The sequence below is a fragment of the Bidens hawaiensis genome, unplaced genomic scaffold (assembly GCF_021521415.1).
Source record: "Bidens hawaiensis isolate Kalapana, Puna unplaced genomic scaffold, B.hawaiensis_p1.1 tig00029607_1, whole genome shotgun sequence".
Classification (NCBI taxonomy): Eukaryota; Viridiplantae; Streptophyta; class Magnoliopsida; order Asterales; family Asteraceae; genus Bidens; species Bidens hawaiensis.
This window is the reverse complement of record NW_027494903.1, coordinates 16148-35964: the sequence shown is the minus strand read 5'-3', so window position 1 is coordinate 35964 and position 19817 is coordinate 16148. Positions and strand designations below refer to the sequence as shown.

General features: G+C 45.2%; 1 protein-coding gene across 1 annotated transcript; it reads right to left on the bottom strand.

Moving 5' to 3' along the window:
• Positions 1-632: 632 nt before the first annotated feature.
• On the bottom strand, positions 633-14607 carry LOC143579130 (diacylglycerol O-acyltransferase 2-like). Its single transcript, XM_077062520.1, has 5 exons — positions 14330-14607; positions 14178-14252; positions 1692-1777; positions 928-1034; positions 633-860 (listed from the first exon to the last, which is right to left on the bottom strand). Exons 1-5 carry the CDS (start codon positions 14506-14508, stop codon positions 648-650), a joined length of 660 nt encoding a protein of 219 aa, XP_076918635.1. The 5' UTR covers positions 14509-14607; the 3' UTR covers positions 633-647.
• Positions 14608-19817: the final 5210 nt, after the last annotated feature.

The following is a 19817-nucleotide window of genomic DNA, read 5'->3' as shown; positions in this document are numbered from 1 at the left end:
ACTGAAAAGCTGACCAAAACAAAACAAAAACACTGAACTGACCAAAAAAAAAAACCCGAAACGAAACTGAACTGACATAGAAAAACGTCCGAAATGAAACAAAAAAGCTGAATTGAAACTGAAAAACTGACCAAAAGGAAACATAAAAAAACTAAATGCAATTTAAAAATCGGATCAAAACGAATCAAAAACACCAAACCGACTAAAACGAAACAAAAAAACTGAAACGAAACGAAACCGAAATAGAAAAACGACCAAAACGATACAAAAAAGCCGATATGACACCGAAAAACTGACCAAAACGAAACAAAGAAAAGCGAAATGCAATCAAAAAGCTTACGAAAACAAAACAAAAAAACTGAAACGTAACCAACTAAAATAAAACAAAATGAATCGAAATGAAACCAAAAAAATCTAAATGAAACCGAGGAAACTGACTAAAACAAAAAACACTGAAAGCGAAAAAACTGAGAAATCGAAATCATTGAAACGAGCAAATACCGAAACTGACCGAAATGGAAAAAAAACAAAACCGAACCGAAAAAGAAAACATTTCCAAATTTCAGTTGACCGGTGCATGAGAAAATACAAAGGCACTAAATATATTGATATTTATATAAAATCACGGTTGGGTTGACTGTACAAAGTTAAAGTGTTAAACATTTAAACGATAAAATAAATAAACTTGAAATTGTTAATTGTACCTCAGAATCATGCTCCATGTAAAATGTCTCCTGCACACCACCTGGTATGACTATACAACTATAACCAGCTTTTAGGAGAGAGGAAAAATTCTTCCTGGTTGCAGCCGTGAGTCCGAGCCATGTCCATATATGCCTCAGAAACGGTGTATAGAACACCTGTGTGAATATTAATTAATATATAAGAGATGACTAATTGTATAACAATATAAATAACAAGTCTTACCGCGGTACTTGCAAGGACCTTTATTTTAGGAAGAGGCATAAAACCCGTAAGATCTGCCAATGCGACAACTCCAATGGGCCAAACTGAATGAGGCTCGTACCCAAAAACTGCATATTTATATCTATGTTATGAACAAAGAGGACTATTACCGGTCGTAAGCTAATGCAGTAAAAATGAGAATGTGTGAAGTGTAAATCACATTTAACCATGATTCATTAGTGTTTTAACTTTTAAGAGTACTTTCAAGGAAAAAGGTAACATGAATTTTTTTGTTTGACAAGTCGGTGCTCGTGTTAGTTAGAAAAAGTTGTTCTTGTATAAAAATATGAAAAGGAAAAAAAGGACCATTTCCTTTTTGCTATGTTCAAACACTTTCTTTTTTCACCCTTTAGTAACATCACTTGAAATTAGCAAAACATTGAATGTGACCCAATAGTTTCTTTACTCTTATCTTTTCAAGCAGCGTTTAATCAATAACTAAACATGTCCACCTAAACACGGCCCGTTCATCAAACGAGTTAAATACTTAAATATATGACAAACCAAAACCTGATATTTTCCGGATCGCTCAAAGATTCACATGTCCACATATTAAAACCATTACAGATCACAGTTAGTTACCAACCATATCTCCTCCAACATCCAATCAATATTATCAATTCTCAACCAAACAAGAATAATATACACTGTATACCACCAAATTCAATAATATTAATTGGTTATATAAACTCACAATAAATCAAGAAAATAATGTTGTCAATTACCATAAGCCTGATCAGGGATGAAAGCTTTATAGTCCTCTACATACAGCGTAACCGGAAAAAACCCGACAGCATGCTTGCATATGTACCTGAAATCGAAACAAATCAACCTTCAATTGTCTAGTACCACCACAGAATTTAATGATTAAAAAGTTTTATAATTAATTTTGGTGAAATTTTATACCAATTATTATCAAAATCCAGTAATCAATCAAGTATCCATCTGAAGAGGTAGGTCCCAGCAGAGCCCAGTTGGACCCGCAAGACTCACCTTGAACAGGGACGTCTGCGCAACGACCAACTGCTTCCGCAGGACCCACCATGCTCAGAGAAGACCTTACGCGCAGTACGCCAGCTGTACCCGCAGGGAAAGCCTCCCAATGGTGAAGTACCCCGCTTGTTCCCGCAGTTGCGCATACAAGCCATCAGGGAAGGCTACCCGCACTGATAGCAAGGCTACACACACAAGGCACTATTGCTACTTCAGTAGTCACCTAAAGGAATGAGCAAGGCGGGAATACTCCCGCCCAAATGAGCCAGTCCGTATGCTTCTGGAAGATCTTTTGTACTATACCTACCAAGGTATGGGCAAAACAGACGATCTGACCAGAGACGCCCATGAACCAATCACAGGGTGACAGCTCACCGACAACAGTACGAGGAGGAGCACCCTCTAGTACTGTTTGTCACTATTAGCCGCTGCCTACTCACCAACCCTTACTGTGGGACGTGCGCAGCCTACAGTTGGTGGAACAGTGCATAGCCGGCAGTAAAGGAACAGTATACAGCCGACCTTGTCACTGTAGGCCGCAGCCTATCCACCAACCAGCATGGCTTGAGCGTAGTCCACTGTTGGTAGAACAGGAATACTATTCAGCCGGCTGTACCTTCTAGGAAACCTACCTTCGGCTATAAATACTCCAACACCTTGGAATGGTAAGGACATCATCTGATATCTCATTATCTTATCTTATCTAGCAATCTCTTAATATACACTTATATTCAGAGCAATCTAGTCTGATTCTCACGCCGGAGGGTGGTCACAAGGAGGAACCCCCCCTTCTCAGTGACGAGCTTACGGTGTCTGTTTTGCAGGTCACCTGAAGAACAACCTTCTCTGCTGGACCTCATCCTCGTGGGAAACATTACTTAACCCCCAGATTATCCGTAATCTGCCCCGGGTCACTTAGTGTTTCTTCATTGGCGCCATCCGTGGGACAAAAGCTAGAACTAATTCTTAGTTTTTTCAAATTTTCTGAAGAAATGGTTAACGTTACTCCGGTCCCAAGGCCAGTAAGTGACCAATAAACCCCGGTGACCACAACCCCAGCAACTGGGAACACCGGCGGTTATACAAATTTTACGAACACTACCCCGGTTACCCAAGCCGGGACAAGTGCAGTAAACAATATTTCACTGGGGTTCACTAATGCCCAGTTGGAGAAACGGACGAGGGTCCCTCGCCAAACACTAGATCAAGTCAAGGCGTGGGCCGAAGCACGTCAGAAAGAGTTCCAAGCTGAGTTGGATGAACGCTTGCGTTCAGTTCAACAGGCTGACGAATTCGGCAGTACTCGCCAACATCTAAATATGAACAGTGAGTGCGAGTACTCAGACGATGAGCGGGAAGAATCCGATATCGACGCAAACCCTCGCCATAAGGCAAAAGGGAAGCGTAAGGAAACGGACTTCCAACCGACAAGGAATTTTGGAGAAACCTTTAAACCAACGAATGCGGAGAGAAACCCGCGTGACTTCTCCAAAACCTTTAGACCAACTGCTGCAAATGCAGGAAAGTCAGAGTTCGCAAGGGACATTGCGGAAGCAATCGCCCCGAGAAGTGCCAAAAAAATGTCCAACATCGGCACTTATGATGGTCTATCCGACCCAGACGACCACTTGAACAGATTCATTGCGGGGGCAACCGTCAGTAACTGGACGGAACCCACGTGGTGTTATATGTTCCAGATGACTCTGGTTGGAGCGGCCAGGGCATGGTTCGATCGTTTACCGGTCCACCACATCTATGATTGGGCGGACTTTCAGAACAAGTTCAGCCAACACTTCAGCCAACAAAGGAAATATACTGAAGAACAGTGGACGATCCTCAACTGCGTTAGAGAGGAGGATGAATCTTTACTAGACTTCATCACTCGCTTCAACTCCAAAAAGCTAAGTCTGGGCAACATAAGTGAAGATCTTGTTCGCGCCGCTTTCATCCAGGGCGCCGAATACCCAGAGCTTATCCGCCCATTGACGGGTAAGGACGGCATGCCATCCACATGGGATGCCATCATGACGGCGGCCAAGCGCTTTGCCGAGACGGAGAAGCAACTGGGAAGGGATCTTCCCCAGAGTACACACCTCTACACGCAAAGGACTAGAGAAAACAATGTTCGGATCGCCCGGCAGAACAAAAAGAGGAAGCTAGGTATTTGGCAGTCAATGGTAAACTTTGACACCTCATCCAGCTCTCACCCTCTTGTTGGCGGAAGAGATAACACACACCCTTCAAGCCGAAAACACCGGTGGACGCCACTCACCAAAAGCGTCACGGAGATATTTGCCACCGAAAAACTACCATGGCCAAAAGCTCCAATGATCCGGCAGCGACCTAATGCGGATCAGAGCAAATCCTGTGACTTCCACGGGACAAAAGGTCATAGTACGGAAGAGTGTACATCCTTGAAGGATATTGTTGAAACATTCGTCAAGGATGGAAGACTTGCACACCTTGTGGCATCAATCAAGAAGGGAGGAAGGAATGATAACCGGTACAGAGGCAACGGACGAAAGCCCGTTGACATCAGCATCAACATGGTTCATGGTAAGATCAGAGGAAGAAAAAGGCGAGCGACAGAACCATGCGCGTGGAAGGAAGCTGAGGTGCGCTTCCCGCGAGTGCCAGGAGGACCCAGCAAAGAAGGCCCCATCGTCATCAAAAGCCAGCTGGGGCACTACATCACTTCTCGCACTCTTGCTGACAACGGCGCCTCGTCAAAGGTAATGTACAGGCAGTTCTTCGACAAGCTAGATGACGAAGACAAGGAACGCCTGGAAACGATTTACGCCTCGATGGAAGGGTTCGACGGCAGCACAAACACCCCCCTGGGTATCCTATCTTTCCCCGTCACTCTTACGGACGGGAATCACTCACGCACAGAAGACGTGGATTTTGTCGTAATGAGGAAGCCACACCACACATACGACATTCTCTTCGGAAGAGACGGGATGGCAATATTCAACGCCGTGGTATCTTCAGTCCACGGCATGATGGGATGGCCAACAGCGGAGGGTGTAGCGATGATCACCGGCATTCCCCAGGTATGCATCGCATCTGTCTCATCTAAACCCAAACCAAAGATGGCTAAACCAACCATCACCGAACCGGAAAGATGGGCCTTCAACGGCAAATACCCTGACCAGGCCGTTTCCATTGGCCCAACAGTTGTTGATCCCACACGCACCTTACTCAAACGCTTATTACAGAAAAACGCTGACATCTTCGCGTTGACACCAGCTGACATGACTGGTGTACCCCGAAGTAAGGCAGAATGCTCAAATGCGATCCGGCTGTTACGCCAGTCGTACAAAAGCGCAGAGTAATGGGGCCAGAACAAACTAACGCGTGTAGAACCCAAGTCAAGGAACTCCTTGACGCAGGCATCGTATGCGTTAGTAGATATCAAACATGGGTTGCAAATCCCGTTATGGTACCGAAGAATAACAAACAATGGCGCATGTGCATAGATTTCAAGGACTTAAACAAAGCATGCCCCAAAGATTGTTATCCGTTACCCGAAATTGATCTTAAGGTGGATTCGTTAGCACCGTTTCGCCTTAAATGCTTCCTGGATGCGTATAAGGGGTACCATCAAATCCACATGGCCGTTGATGATCAGGACAAAACCGCTTTTCGGACGCCCGATGGCACATTTTGTTACCAAATGATGCCATTCGGACTTAAGAATGCCGGGTCCACATACCAACGCCTGATGGACAACCAGTTTCATGCCCAAATTGGGAGGAACTTGGAAGTCTACATGGATGACTTGGTCATCAAAAGCCCTGACGCAGAAGCGATGTTGAAAGACATCGAAGAAACTTTCAACACGCTTAGGAAGATAAACATGAAACTCAACCCGGGCAAGTGTGCCTTTGGAATGGAAGAAGGGAAGTTCTTGGGGGTCATCGTCACTAAAGATGGCTTCAGAGCGAACCCTGAAAAGGTCGAAGCCATTATCAAAATGGAATCACCTACTACCATCAAACAGGCTCAGACACTGAATGGACGACTAGTGGCACTTAATCGCTCTTTGGCAAACCACGCGGATAAGTCGTTTCTTTTCGTGTCAACGTTGAGAAACTGTTTAAAGAAAACGCACTTCCGCTGGACACCAGAAGCGGAAGCAGCTTTTCAGGAGATTCGGTCACGCTTGATCGAACTCCCAACGCTCACAGCACCAAAAGCGGGAGAGGTGTTAATCCTATACCTTTCCGCAACAGATAGAGCAACCGGGGCAGTCCTGCTAGTAGAGCGAAAAGGCATCCAGATGCCAATCTATTATGTCAGCCGTATCCTAACAGACGTAGAAACCCGGTACTCTACCCTCGAAAAATTAGTCTTAGCACTTATACACGCTTCACGCAGGTTAAGACGATATTTCCAGGGTCACCCAATCACCATTCTCTCCAACTTCAAACTTGCAAACGTTCTACGCAAACCCGAGTTATCGGGACGCCTAGCCAAATGGGCAATTGAGTTGGGGGAGTACGCGATAAAGTATAAACCAAGACAAGCCATAAAAGGCCAGGTTTTGGCCGACTTTATTGCGGAAGTGCCTGCATCGTGGGAAAAAGAGTGCCAGGAAGAGGCTCAACCCTCTCCAGCACAAGACATCAATGATGTCTGGCGACTCTACACTGATGGAGCAGCCAGTAACGAGGGTTCAGGCGCAGGGCTGAAACTAACCAACCCAGCAGGCCATGAATACACCTACGCTATTCGACTGGATTTTCCAAGTACGAATAACGAAGCCGAGTATGAGGCATTCTTGGCTGGGCTGAGAATTGCGCGTAAGATGGGAGTGAAACACTTGGAAGCCCACGTGGATTCCATGTTAGTAGCCAATCAAATCAACGGGACGTACACGGCCGTGAACGACACAATGGCCCTGTACCTCGCACAAGCAAAAACCCTTATGCGCGATTTCAACGACTGCAAAGTCATACACGTCAAGCGTAGTGAAAAAAAATCTGCGGATGCGTTAAGCAAGCTTGCATCATTAGCCTTCACCCACTTGGGAAAGGACATCCGCATTGAACTCCTCGAGGCACCTTCGGTCCCGCACAAGGAAATTTGTGTCATCCAAACCGGCACAGAAACGTGGATGACACCAATAATAAAATACCTCGCAGCAGGTACACTACCAGAGTCAAAAACACAGGCAAGAAAACTACGCTGTAAAGCATTGAATTATCAACTCAACGATGACATCCTTTACAGACGTAACTTTCTTGGCCCACTCTTAAGATGCGTGGACAATCAAGATGCTGACTACCTCCTAAGGGAAGTACACGAAGGCATCTGTGGAGTACACGCAGGCCCACGCGCTGTTGTAGCTAAGCTAAACAACGCGGGATACTTTTGGCCGGGGATGCATACGGATGCGCTGGCATACATTAGAAAATGCAGGTCTTGTCAGCTCTACGCACCCAACACGCACCGCCCGAAGAATGAACTTGTTCCAGTCACCTCTTCATGGCCATTTCAGAAGTGGGCCATCGATGTGACAGGCCCATTACCTACAGCAGCAGGAAATGTTCAGTTCCTAGTGGTAGCCATCGACTACTTCACCAAGTGGATAGAAGCAAAACCCTTAGCCCAAACAACCGCGAAACATATCAAAAAATTTATTTGGGAATTTATTATTTGTCGTTTTGGACTTCCACAGAATTTGGTGAGCGATAACGGCACCAACTTTGCTGACAAGAAGCTACAACAGTGGCTGAAAGAACTTCAAATCACCCACACCTTTACCTCAGTGACACACCCGCAAGGTAATGGTGAGGTGGAAAGAGCAAATAAGAGCATCGTCGAAGGCATAAAGAAAAGACTCTTGGAACACAGATCCGGCTGGGTGGACGAGCTTCCGCACGTCTTTTGGGCAAACAGAACGCTGAAGAAGGCCAGTACGGGAGAAACCCCGTTCAGTCTCACTTATGGCACTGAAGCCATGGTCCCGGTCGAAATTGGTTTACCCTCACCAAGGGTCTTGATTCAGCCAGAAGACAATGATGCGGAAAGACGGTTAGACCTTATGCTAACCGAGGAACGCAGAGACTTAGCCGCAGTGCGTGAAGAGAACTACAAGCGACAAATGCAAAAGTACTACAACACGCGGGTAAAACTCTCCAACTTCAATGTAGGAGACTACATACTGCGTAACAACGAGGCTTCGAACCAAGAACGCCCAGGAAAGTTGGCCCCGGTCTGGGAAGGGCCATACATTATCAAAGAAGTTCTGGGAAAGGGCGCATACCGGCTCGAAAGGCTCGATGGCACTCCCATCCCAAGAACATGGAATGGAGCTCAATTACGCAAATGTTATATGTAGATCAATTCCAAACTTGTAAAGAAAAGGCCTAGAGCCACTTCTAATGGAAATGATTCTCCTTTCACAATGTGTTGATAGCCTTACCTTTATACTTATGAACTTCCCACACTGATGTGCCGGTATTCATCGCATAAATAGGGAAAGAAGTAAGTCGTTACGTGTGGAAGGCGGCAAAACCCGCATAAACACAACGGTAAAAATTTCAAGTTTTAAGGAAAACCTCCACGCAGGTCAGATGTAAGTAAAGTTTAGCCATCCTTGTAAGTGCAAGTGACGGTCTTACCCGCACAATCACGAACAAGGAGGCAAAACTTCAACCTATTATCTACCACGTCCAAAGATTAACTTATTCTGAACACTTAGAAAATTTCAAAGGAAAAGATGAGGAAAACTTCCACGCAGGTCAGATATAAGTAAAGTTAAGCCATCCTACTAAGTGTAAGTGACGGTCATACCCGCACAATCATGAAAGAGGAAGCGAAACAAACTTATAATTTGCCACGTTAAAAAGTTAACTTATCTAAGTACTAAAGAAATTGCTAAGTTAGATCAAAACATGCGTAAAATAAACAAGGCAAAGAATTAACACAATCTTTATTCCATCAAAATTCAAATATTACAAAGATTGCTGGGTGCATACCCGCATACAAAAGAAGCTATACAAAAAAAAAAAATCTACGCTAATGGTGGAAAGGGATCTTCAGGATCATGCTTCAGGACCACTTCCACTTGGACCCGCACCATCAGTAGAGCGTGGCGGTTCAAGGAAAGCTTTAAGGATAGCTAGCCCATCATCAGCAGCAGTGACTTCGTTTACCTTCTCCACCACCGGATGCGGGAAGGCGGCATACTGATTCACTGCTTGGTCATAAACAGCTTCAGTATCCACATCATACAAAGGGAAGTTGGAAGGCGGGATGCCTTTCTCAACAAACCCTAGACCAAGCAGGAAGCCGGCCTTTTCCCCATCCTCATGAGAAGCGTTGAGGGCTGTGCTCATAGCATCGTCATAAGACGTCTCCGTGAAGACCCGATGCACAACCTACAAAAAAAAAATACAAGTATCAAAACCTTTTCTATTTACAAAGAAAAGCGTAAAGATGTGAAAAGCTTACCTGAGACAACGCTTCTCGAAGAAGCCATTCCTTGGCAACCAGAGCTTCTTGGAGGGCGGCTTGAGCTTGGTTACAGGCGCGTTCGGCTTCACTTTTATTGAGGTTGGCAAGCAACACTTCCTTTGCAGCAGCCTCTTCGACGCCCTTTAGCTTCCGCTCAGTGTGGTCAAGCACCCCCCTCTGGTCCAGGATCTCTTGGAGCTTCTTCGCGTCCTCCATCGCCAAGGCATCTTGAGCCTGTTGGAGCGCCTCTAATTTAGCTTTAAGTTCCTCATTCTCGAGGCGTAGAGGCTCAGCAACAGCTTCAGCCTTGGTGGCCCTTTCAGTTGCGTTCCTAGCAGTTTCCTTAGCCAGCCGAAGCTGTTCGTTAACAGCTTGGGCAGCCTTGGAACGGGCCTCGAGACGGGCCTGAACCTCAACCTCAAGGGCCTTGAACGCCTTCTCCTTCTCCGCAGCCGCGGCGGAGAGCCTCCTATTCTCCTCCCGGACAGCCCGCGCCTGAGCTACTTCTTGAATGCGAGCTGTTTTTAACTTGTCGTTTTCACGACAAAGCAGCTCGACGCGCGGCTGCATCCGGGCCAGGAGAACCCGAAGCTCATTGGTTAGCCTACCCTCCTGGTAGCTAGCCATGGCTTCCCCCAACGCACCACTGGGAGCTGCGTGACGAGCCCACTCCACGCACTCCATAGGTGTGCGAAGGGTTGTTCCTCGGCGGATGTTCCATCGTGGAACATACACTTCATTGGAATCCGACACTGCAAAAAACAAAAAGCAGTTGGGAAAAGATGATATATAAAAAAAAATAGGCCAAAAGAACACTACGCACCTGTAGGGTCAATAACAGGCCGATAGCCGCCAAACCCATCACCTGAACCCAAGGGAAATCCGTCCAAGAGGTCAGGAAGATGGGAAGGAGGCAGAGGTTGGCGAGAAGCCCCACGCATACCTGAAGGATCGGCCGTCGTTGCCGATGACGGAGGAGGCATGGTGAAGGCCGCCGCGGCCGCCGCTGCGGAGTCCGCAGCAGAAGTAACCGCCGGCTCAGTGAAAGATGTGGTAAATATGGCACTGACAGCCGGCGGTGATGTCATCACAGCTGGAACAGTTGGCTCAATGGAGTAAGCAACTGAACCAGCGGAAGCAGGCGTAGGCGCAGCCGCCTGGGTCTTCGCCTCAGGTAGGCTGACCAAACCTACCGTCATGGGCGGGGAGGTACTCCTCCCCGCTCCACCCTGGAATGCGTCAACATCCACGCCTGCACAAAAAAGATAAGTATTAATGATGGAAAGCTATGAAGTTAAAAATAAAGTTTGTACTTATGGGTTTTCTTGAGCCTAAAAGTGCGGACAGGCGGGGATGAACCCGATAGAGCCGGCCTCTTCACGCCGCTCACCGTTGTCATCCTGGGCTCTCCGGAGGTGACAGTCATCGCAGCCTCCGGAGCGGTGGTCTTATCACCACCGGGGTTCCCCGCCACCTCCTCGCTCTCGGCCTCTGAGTCAGACCGAGGCACCGGATCGGCAGTGGAGGCCACCTTCTCCTTCCCCTTCCCGCCGGCAGCCTTCTACTTCCGCACCAACGGAGGACCATCTGCGGATTCCTCATCAGAACATAAGATTAAAGGAATTCCAGCAGAGGTTTCAGCATTGAGGGGTCGAGGGTTGAATAACGCCTTACCTGGCCGCCTGGCGCTCAGGATCTCGTGGTCTAGCGGGTAGACCTCCACGAACCGATCCGCCGTTTGTTCTAGGATGGGCAACTCGTTCTCATCTAGAGCACGAGTACCCATCCGAGTGGGACTGTCAGCCTCCCGCGGGTACAGGAGCGACTGCAAGTCGTTCCCCTCTGAAATAAAAGAAAAGCAGTTAGAAGACAAACCTATATAAACAAAGTAAACATAGCATACCGTAAGGAACAGAGTTCAAAACGTATTCGAGGACGATCGGGATCTTTTGCGCATCCGCATCCTTCCATACCCGGCTCATCCCGAGCATCACCATCCCGGACTCCGCAAAGCGGTAAACCGGAGATTGGACTCGGGATATCTTCGAGAACCATTCCGCCTCCTGGTAGTTGGAGGCGTGAAGGCTGGGAAGTGCCTGCCCATTCTTGAACTTCATGGAAAGGGGGATGGCGCGAGCGGAGATGAAAAAGAACTCCCGCTTCCATGAACGAAGACTGCGCTCGGTTGCGCAAATCTTCAAACCCTTGATCCGGGTTATCAGGGTATACCACCCCTGGATGCACCTCCAAGAGTAGAAGGTCACCAGGTGGTCGACGAAGGGCTCAATGCCTAGAATCCGGCACACCCACTCGAAATGGCGAATCTTCGCGATCGCCATCGGGTGCACCTCGGTCAGGTGTACACCGTGCCTCTCTAGGACACGGTACACAAACTTTGTCAATGGGAACCTAAGATTCCCATAGACAAAGAATGCAGCATATACCCCGATCTTGCCTCTGGGGGCATCATACACCGTCTGATGGGGTTCAGGAAACTCAGGCTCGAGAGACTCGAGCATGAACTTCCTGACGATGTACTGATATAGATCGACAGGCAGAGCACACTGGCACTCGCCAGCAGTACTCTTGTCATCGGCGTACACCCCAGCCTCCTGGGCTGTAGCCTCAAGATCGTGAGACGACATCTTGCAGATATGAAAGAAGAAAACGATTTTAAGAGAATGCTCGACTGAAAAGGTGAGTATTCGCCAGAAATCGTTTTGAAGATGAGAAGTGAAAGTGTGGATTACAAAGAACCCTCTCACCCTTTATATACTAATCGCAATTAATGCGATGAATTTAATGCGGAAGAGAGAGAAATCGAAGGTGCAATGAAACTATGACACGTGGCAAAAAGCAAGCTGGCAACAGCTGTTGAAAGGACGCGTGTCATTAATTTCGCGGCCACGCGCCCGAAAAATCGCGCCCACGCGCCTGAAAAAGCGTCTGGAATGACCAGGTACTGTCACGTCACCATAACTTCCTGCACGTCCTGACACAGTCAGAAGAAACCGTCGCACAACGTTTCAGCAGTTTGGACTGTTCTTATCCTTTCACCAACTCTTCGAATTTCAAAAAATTTCAAAAAAAATAAAAAGATTCAAAAGTAAGCGGGAAAATACCCCTTACCTTGGCAACCAAGTAACTGTAAGACAGGTGCGGGTACAGTGTTAAGGCAAAGCCCTTCACATACTTAGCACCCGCAGGGAATTGACGCCAGGAATACCTTGGAAGTAAAGTAACCGTAAGACGAGTGCGGGTACAGTGTCAAGGCAAAACCCTTCACATACTTAGCACTCCGCAGGGAATTCAAACCAGGAAGGATCTTCTGGGCCATGCTTGCGGAATCGGGAATAACATCCCCGCATGGCGGGGAACGTCGAGAACTATATTGTTTGAAACTCCAAGATGGAATTGGTGGTTTTAACATAATTGATCACTATGTTGAAAACTACCAAAACCCCATGGAGAATCCACACAAGTGGGACTCAACGCTCCTGACTTGCGAGGAGGTTACAAACCTACCCGCTTCATACCCAAAGATCAAGCAGAAAAGTCGGGAATTTCTGCGTGACATTAGGAAAACCGCGGGAAGAATCCCCACGGAAAACCTTAAAACTAAAATCCCTTTTAAAAACCCCTTGCTAGTCCAAAAGTTCACCTCACTTATTAATAATTCATGAGAAGAACATTGGACTGGGGGGACTTGAAGAGGTAGGTCCCAGCAGAGCCCAGTTGGACCCGCAAGACTCACCTTGAACAGGGACGTCTGCGCAACGACCAACTGCTTCCGCAGGACCCACCATGCTCAGAGAAGATCTTACGCGCAGTACGCCAGCTGTACCCGCAGGGAAAGCCTCCCAATGGTGAAGTACCCCGCTTGTTCCTGCAGTTGCGGATACAAGCCATCAGGGAAGGCTACCCGCACTGATAGCAAGGCTACACGCACAAGGCAATATTGCTACTTCAGTAGTCACCTGAAGGAATGAGCAAGGCGGGAATACTCCCGCCCAAATGAGCCAGTCCGTATGCTTCTGGAAGATCTTTTGTACTATACCTACCAAGGTATGGGCAAAACAGACGATCTGACCAGAGACGCCCATGAACCAATCACAGGGTGACAGCTCACCGACAACAGTACGAGGAGGAGCACCCTCTAGTACTGTTTGTCACTATTAGCCGCTGCCTACTCACCAACCCTTACTGTGGGACGTGCGCAGCCTACAGTTGGTGGAACAGTGCATAGCCGGCAGTAAAGGAACAGTATACAGCCGACCTTGTCACTGTAGGCCGCAGCCTATCCACCAACCAGCATGGCTTGAGCGTAGTCCACTGTTGGTAGAATAGGAATACTATTCAGCCGGCTGTACCTTATAGGAAACCTACCTTCGGCTATAAATACTCCAACACCTTGGAATGGTAAGGACATCATCTGATATCTCATTATCTTATCTTATCTAGCAATCTCTTAATATACACGTATATTCAGAGCAATCTAGTCTGATTCTCACGCCGGAGGGTGGTCACAAGGAGGAACCCCCCCTTCTCAGTGACGAGCTTACGGTGTCTGTTTTGCAGGTCACCTGAAGAACAACCTTCTCTGCTGGACCTCATCCTCGTGGGAAACATTACTTAACCCCCAGATTATCCGTAATCTGCCCCGGGTCACTTAGTGTTTCTTCACTATCATAGTATCTAAATGTGCATTAATCACACTACAAATTCACTTAACAATAATAATAACAAATACCCACCAGCCTAAAGCTCTTCCAAATCTACTCCTCTCGTTAATCGGAATCACAATTAAGATCACAAGCATGCCCAATACTCTGAAACCCATATCAATATTCATAGACCCATAACACGGTTATTTGATTTGATTTCAATTTTCAAGATAATCACTTACAGGAAGAATTTGTGAATCGGAAGAAAGAAAAAGGAAGCGAGAATGCTGAAGACGTTGAGATGAATAGAGCCGAGCCAAGCTATCATTGCGAGTGCTGTGTGGATTGCTGGTTGTGGTTTCCCGGTGAACTCTGCCGGTGAGGTTCCGGTGGTGGTGGTGTCATCCTCCGGCATCGACATAATTAGTTGGAAGAGTCAAGAAGAGTCGATTGACTTGGGTGACAAAATCAATGGACACATGTCTTGTTCATGTGCCATCATATTATTTGGTTATTTATAGAGGGTCCAAATCATTGTAACAAACAACAATTTATCTTAATATTTAATATGCTAGATCACTATGTGATATAATTGATAATTTAATTAATTATGGGTGGTTGTAAGGGGGGACGGAGTACTCACAGGGTGGGATCTCGGTTTCAACTGGAACACCGCCTTGTACTCGGGCTCGAATAAAAGAGAACGAATCTCAACGGTCAAATAACCGTTCAACGGTTAAAATTTTTAATAATTTTAATTCAATAAGTTTACCCTAGAAATTTAGCCCTCATTCAATTAATTTTAACACAAAAACTTTCATTCTCTCATCTAAATCACCTACAAGTTCAACAAATGACTCCAAAAGCACATCCAGTTATGTGGACTGAAATGATGAGGTTGGTTTGATCGATGATGACAGTCATGTTACTGATGTTATTTTTTTAGGTAAAGAACTTATGTTAATGTTAATTTAGTTTTAATTTTTTTATAATTTGAATTATAAAATAAAATGGTTGAAAGATGGATTTGGGTGAGTGATGAGCAATTTCGTGGTTGAAAGATGGTTAGGAGCAGAATGATTTGGCGCTGGTGTGGAGAGAGAGAGAGAGAGAGAGAGAGAGAGAGAGAGAGAGGTAAAAGATGGTTAGGGAAGAGATGAACTCTTGCACACCTTGTAACACTCTACGTGAATACTACATCAGTCGTGGACAGAAGAAATCCTTGGTTCATAAGTAATGTTCCGCCTCATAAATCACCAACACGTTTTGGCTTAATGCTATTGGACGAAAGGAGAGCTCCACAGCTAAGCATGCTCAGGTGGGAGCAGTAGCAGGATGGGTGACCTCATGGGAAGTCTCTACATGGGCAGGCAAAAACAAGTCCGTGAGCACTTCGTGAGCAAAGCGAACAATATTGGTGGTGTGAGGGAGCGGAATGTTACAAATGGTATCAGGGTGTCACACACCCATCTTAGGCCTAGGAGTGCAACCAACAGTTGCTACCACAATTGTAAATAAATCAGAGTTGCGTTTGTAAGCGGAAGACTTTATAAACTTTAAAGATCAAAGTGTAAAATTTAAATATACATTCAAAAGACGGGATTTTAAAAACGCCCGTTATAGTTGTTAACAAAACAGTACTTGTTTATATTTACAAACCACCATTTTCATAAGTTAAGTTTATACAAAATAAATCCGAGCCATCGGATATCATAGTACTTCGTCATTCCAAGCTCTAACTTTGTTCACCTGCAAAATGTAAATAAAATACGTTAGCAACGAATGCTGGTGAAGACGCTGACACAAAAATAATTTCTTTTACTTTATTACCCCTCGATACTACACCTGCCTCGGCCAATCGTGGCTTAGGAATAACAAAGTCAAACAACACATTATAAACTCGAGCCTCTACTCTAGGTCACCTCAGAAAACACCGCAGCGTTGGACTTAGTTAAGTACCCGTAAATATACACAACGGTCGTACTCCCTGCAGGAGAGGGCCTACGACCAAGGGTGGTGCGGTGTGCCCACCGCGTAGTACCACCTATGTAAGGATCCAGACACATGTATACCACAGCCTGAGGGCTAGGTTTATACCCTTATTTATAACGGTTTTAGGAACACGTAGTTCCTTGTAAACAATTTCACATAACATGTTTGACTCGTTTGAAAACAAGTTTATAAAACTTTGGGGGCGTATTCACCTTGTCGCTTTGGGATCGGCTTCACTCACCGTCCGAGGGTCTTTCCCTTATTTATCTCGCACCTATAGTACGAGTATAAACATTTGTTAGTCGGATATACAATCCGGCTTAAGACCTTTAGTCTTATTTTATAACTCAACCTCGATGAACCTTTAGTTCATTTTCTTTTACTTAAAAACCTTTAGTTTAAAAGTAATTATAAACCTTTAGTTTATATAAAAATCCGACGTTTCTTCTTCTCTAAGAAATATATTCTTTTTCTTTTATTATTTAAGAATTCTCATTATTGCTTAAATAATAGTTCCATAACAAAGAACGTACATATATATATATATATACATATTCACACTTCATTCTTTTATTCTTTTCTTTGTTATGTTCATATTTCTTTTATCAAGATATCGAGTATAACCTCGACTTAAGGCTTAAGACTTGAATATAATATTATATTACATTGATTTGTCGTTACGCCTAACCTTACTGGCGTATTGGAAACCCTAGGAACTCGAGCAGCACTCCAACACCGCTTTACTTCTTGATCAATTCTTTTCTCGACACGCAAATCAATGAATGCCAATCTTCAACACTTGTTGGCACCTTTCTTGAGACTCATCGCCATAATAACAACGCCTTCTTGATTGAGTCTAGGTGGAGGGTGGCACAACTTCAAGGAAATGTCGACATAGAAATCGAGGATCGGGACACGGTTATCGAGGAATATCGTTAATATGAACTTGGAATTCTAGTGAGAGGTCAGAGGGAGAAGACAGTACTGAATTTGAGGTGTGGTTTATGAACTTGTGGACACGTGGCGTGCCACGCGTCTCGCTGTCAGACACCCCATCGCGGTACGCGATGGGTCTCTTTTCTGATCCATCGCGTAGCGCGATGAGTCAGGGAATCAAAATTTTCATTTTTAACCCTCGAGTTTGGATTTTGGCAATTTTAGTCCATATACTTTGAAAAGTTAACAATTTGAACTCGAAATTTTCACGATGTCACATCCTCCCCACCTTGAAATAAATCTCATCCTCGAGATTGCTTTACAAGAAAAAATGGGGGTATTTCTTTTTCATTTCTGATTCGATTTCCCAAGTATATCCGGGCCCTCCATGCGAGTCCCATTTTACTTTCACAATTTTCAAAGTTCTTCTTTTTAATTTCTTTGTTTTCGAATCTTCTATTTGTATTGGTCTTTTAACAAATTTTAAATTTTCGTTTATTTCAACGTCTTTTAATGGCATAGCCAAAGATTCATCGATCAAACACTTACGCAGATTCGAAACATGGAATACATCGTGTATTCCTTGCATTTCCTCGGGCAGTCGCAATTGGTATGCAACAGTGCCGATTCTTTCAAGAACCTCGAAGGGTCCAACGAATCAAGGACTCAATTTTCCTTTCTTACCGAAGCAAACAACGCCTTTCCAAGGCGAGACTTTTAATAACACTTTTTCACTAACATTGAACTCTAACGGCTTACGACGGACATCGGCGTAACTCTTTTGGCGATCACGTGCCGTCTTAAGTCGTTCTCGGATTTGGAGAATCTTGTCGGTGGTTTCTTGGACTATCTCAGGTCTAGATAATTGATTATCTCCGGTTTCAGACCAACACACGGGCGTCCTACACTTTCGACCATATAACGCTTCAAATGGTGCGGCTTGAATACTCGTGTGATAACTATTGTTATACGAAATTCCATTAGGGGTAAGTGGTCATCCCAACTTCCACCTAAGTCTATCATACAAGCGCGTAGCATATCTTCCAACGTTTGAATCGTCCTTTCACTTTGCCCATCGGTTTGCGGATGATAGGCAGTGCTAAGGTTAAGTTTCGTACCAAGAGCTTGTTGGATGCTTTTCCAAAAATGAGACGTGAAACGACTGTCTCGATCAGAGATTATAGACAACGGTACTCCATGAAAAGCAACGATGTTGTTCACATAAATACGCGCTAGTCTATCCATTGAGTACGACTCATTGATGGGTATAAAATGTGCGGATTTCGTCAATCGATCCACAATTACCCAAATAGCATTGTGTTGTCTAGTCGTCTTTCGAAGTTTGGTAATAAAATCCATAGTGATTAACTCCCACTTCCATACGGGAAGCTCGGGTTACTGAAGCAGTCCCGAAGGATTTTGATGTTCAGCCTTGACTTGTAAACAAGTTAAACATTTTGCAACATGCAAAGCGGCATCCCTTTTCATTCCATTCCATCAACAAGTTAAAGAAACAACTTGTTGATGAGCAAAGGGAGAGATGTGATGTATGGCCTAACATGGGAAGAGTTTAAAGCATTGTTGATGGCAAAGTTTCGTCCCATGCATGAAACCGACCAGATCCAAACGAAATTTTTAAATCGTAAGGTCGTGGGGACGAACCTTCCTGAATACAACATCAAGTTTCATGAATACTGCCGTCTGGTTCCCCAACTGGTGAATCCTGAATCCAGCAAAGTCACTCGATATATTTGGGGACTACCGCGGTAAATCCGCGACATGGTGAGGTCTCACCTACCTCAAACCGCTGACTCCGTAATGGAGTTATCTTGTTATTTGATGGGCGGCTTGGTCCGCAACAAAGAGGAGGACAAGAAAGTTACAACCACAACTGCTCAAGGGAGAACGAGTGGAGGCACCAACTACAAGGGCAAGGGCACAAACCAAAGTCGATTCAATTCAAGTGCTACGCCATGCAAGACTTGTAGAAGGCACCACAAAGGCCGATGCAACTTTGCTCCGCCTCCAAAAGTGTGTGAATCATGAAACCGTACGGGTCATGCGGCTGCTAATTGCTGGAAAAAGAAGATGACTTGATACAATTGCAATGAGATGGGCCTGTCACACCCCCATCTTAGGCCTAGGAGTGCAACCAACAGTTGCTACCACAATTATAAATAAATCAGATTTGCGTTTGTAAGTGGAAGACTTTATAAACTTTAAAATTCAAAGTGTAACATTTATATATACATTCAAAAGACGGGATTATAAAACACCCGTTATAGTTGTTAACAAAACATTACTTGTTTATATTTACAAACCACCATTTCATATGATAAGTTTATACAAAATAAATCCGAGCCATCGGATATCATAGTACTTCGTCATTCCAAGCTCTAACTTTGTTCACCTGCAAAATGTAAATAAAATACGTCAGCATCGGATGCTGGTGAAGACGCTGACGCAAAAATAATTTCTTTTACTTTATTACCCCTCGAGACTACGCCTGCCTCGGCCCATCGTGGCTTAGGAATAACAAAGTCAAACAACACATTATAAACTCGAGCCTCTACTCTAGGTCACCTCAGAAAACACTGCAGCGTTCGACTTAGTTAAGTACCCGTAAATATACACAACGGTCGTATTCCCTGCAGGAGAGCGTCCTGTGACCAAGGGTGGTGCGGTGTGCCCACCGCGTAGAACCACCTATATAAGGATCCAGACACACGTACACCACAGCCTGAGGGCTAGGTTTATACCCTTATATATAACGGTTTTAGGAACACGTAGTTCCTTGTAAAC

Excerpts from the sequence above, each read along its gene's own strand:
- LOC143579130 (XM_077062520.1), bottom strand. The coding sequence starts at position 14,508 with ATGTCGATGCCGGAGGATGACACCACCACCACCGGAACCTCACCGGCA. Across the intron at positions 1,778-14,177 it reads TTTGGAAGAGCTTTAGGCTG|GTACATATGCAAGCATGCTG; the intron begins GTGGGTATTTGT and ends TTTCGATTTCAG. Across the intron at positions 1,035-1,691 it reads CATCCCTGATCAGGCTTATG|TTTTTGGGTACGAGCCTCAT; the intron begins GTAATTGACAAC and ends ATAAATATGCAG.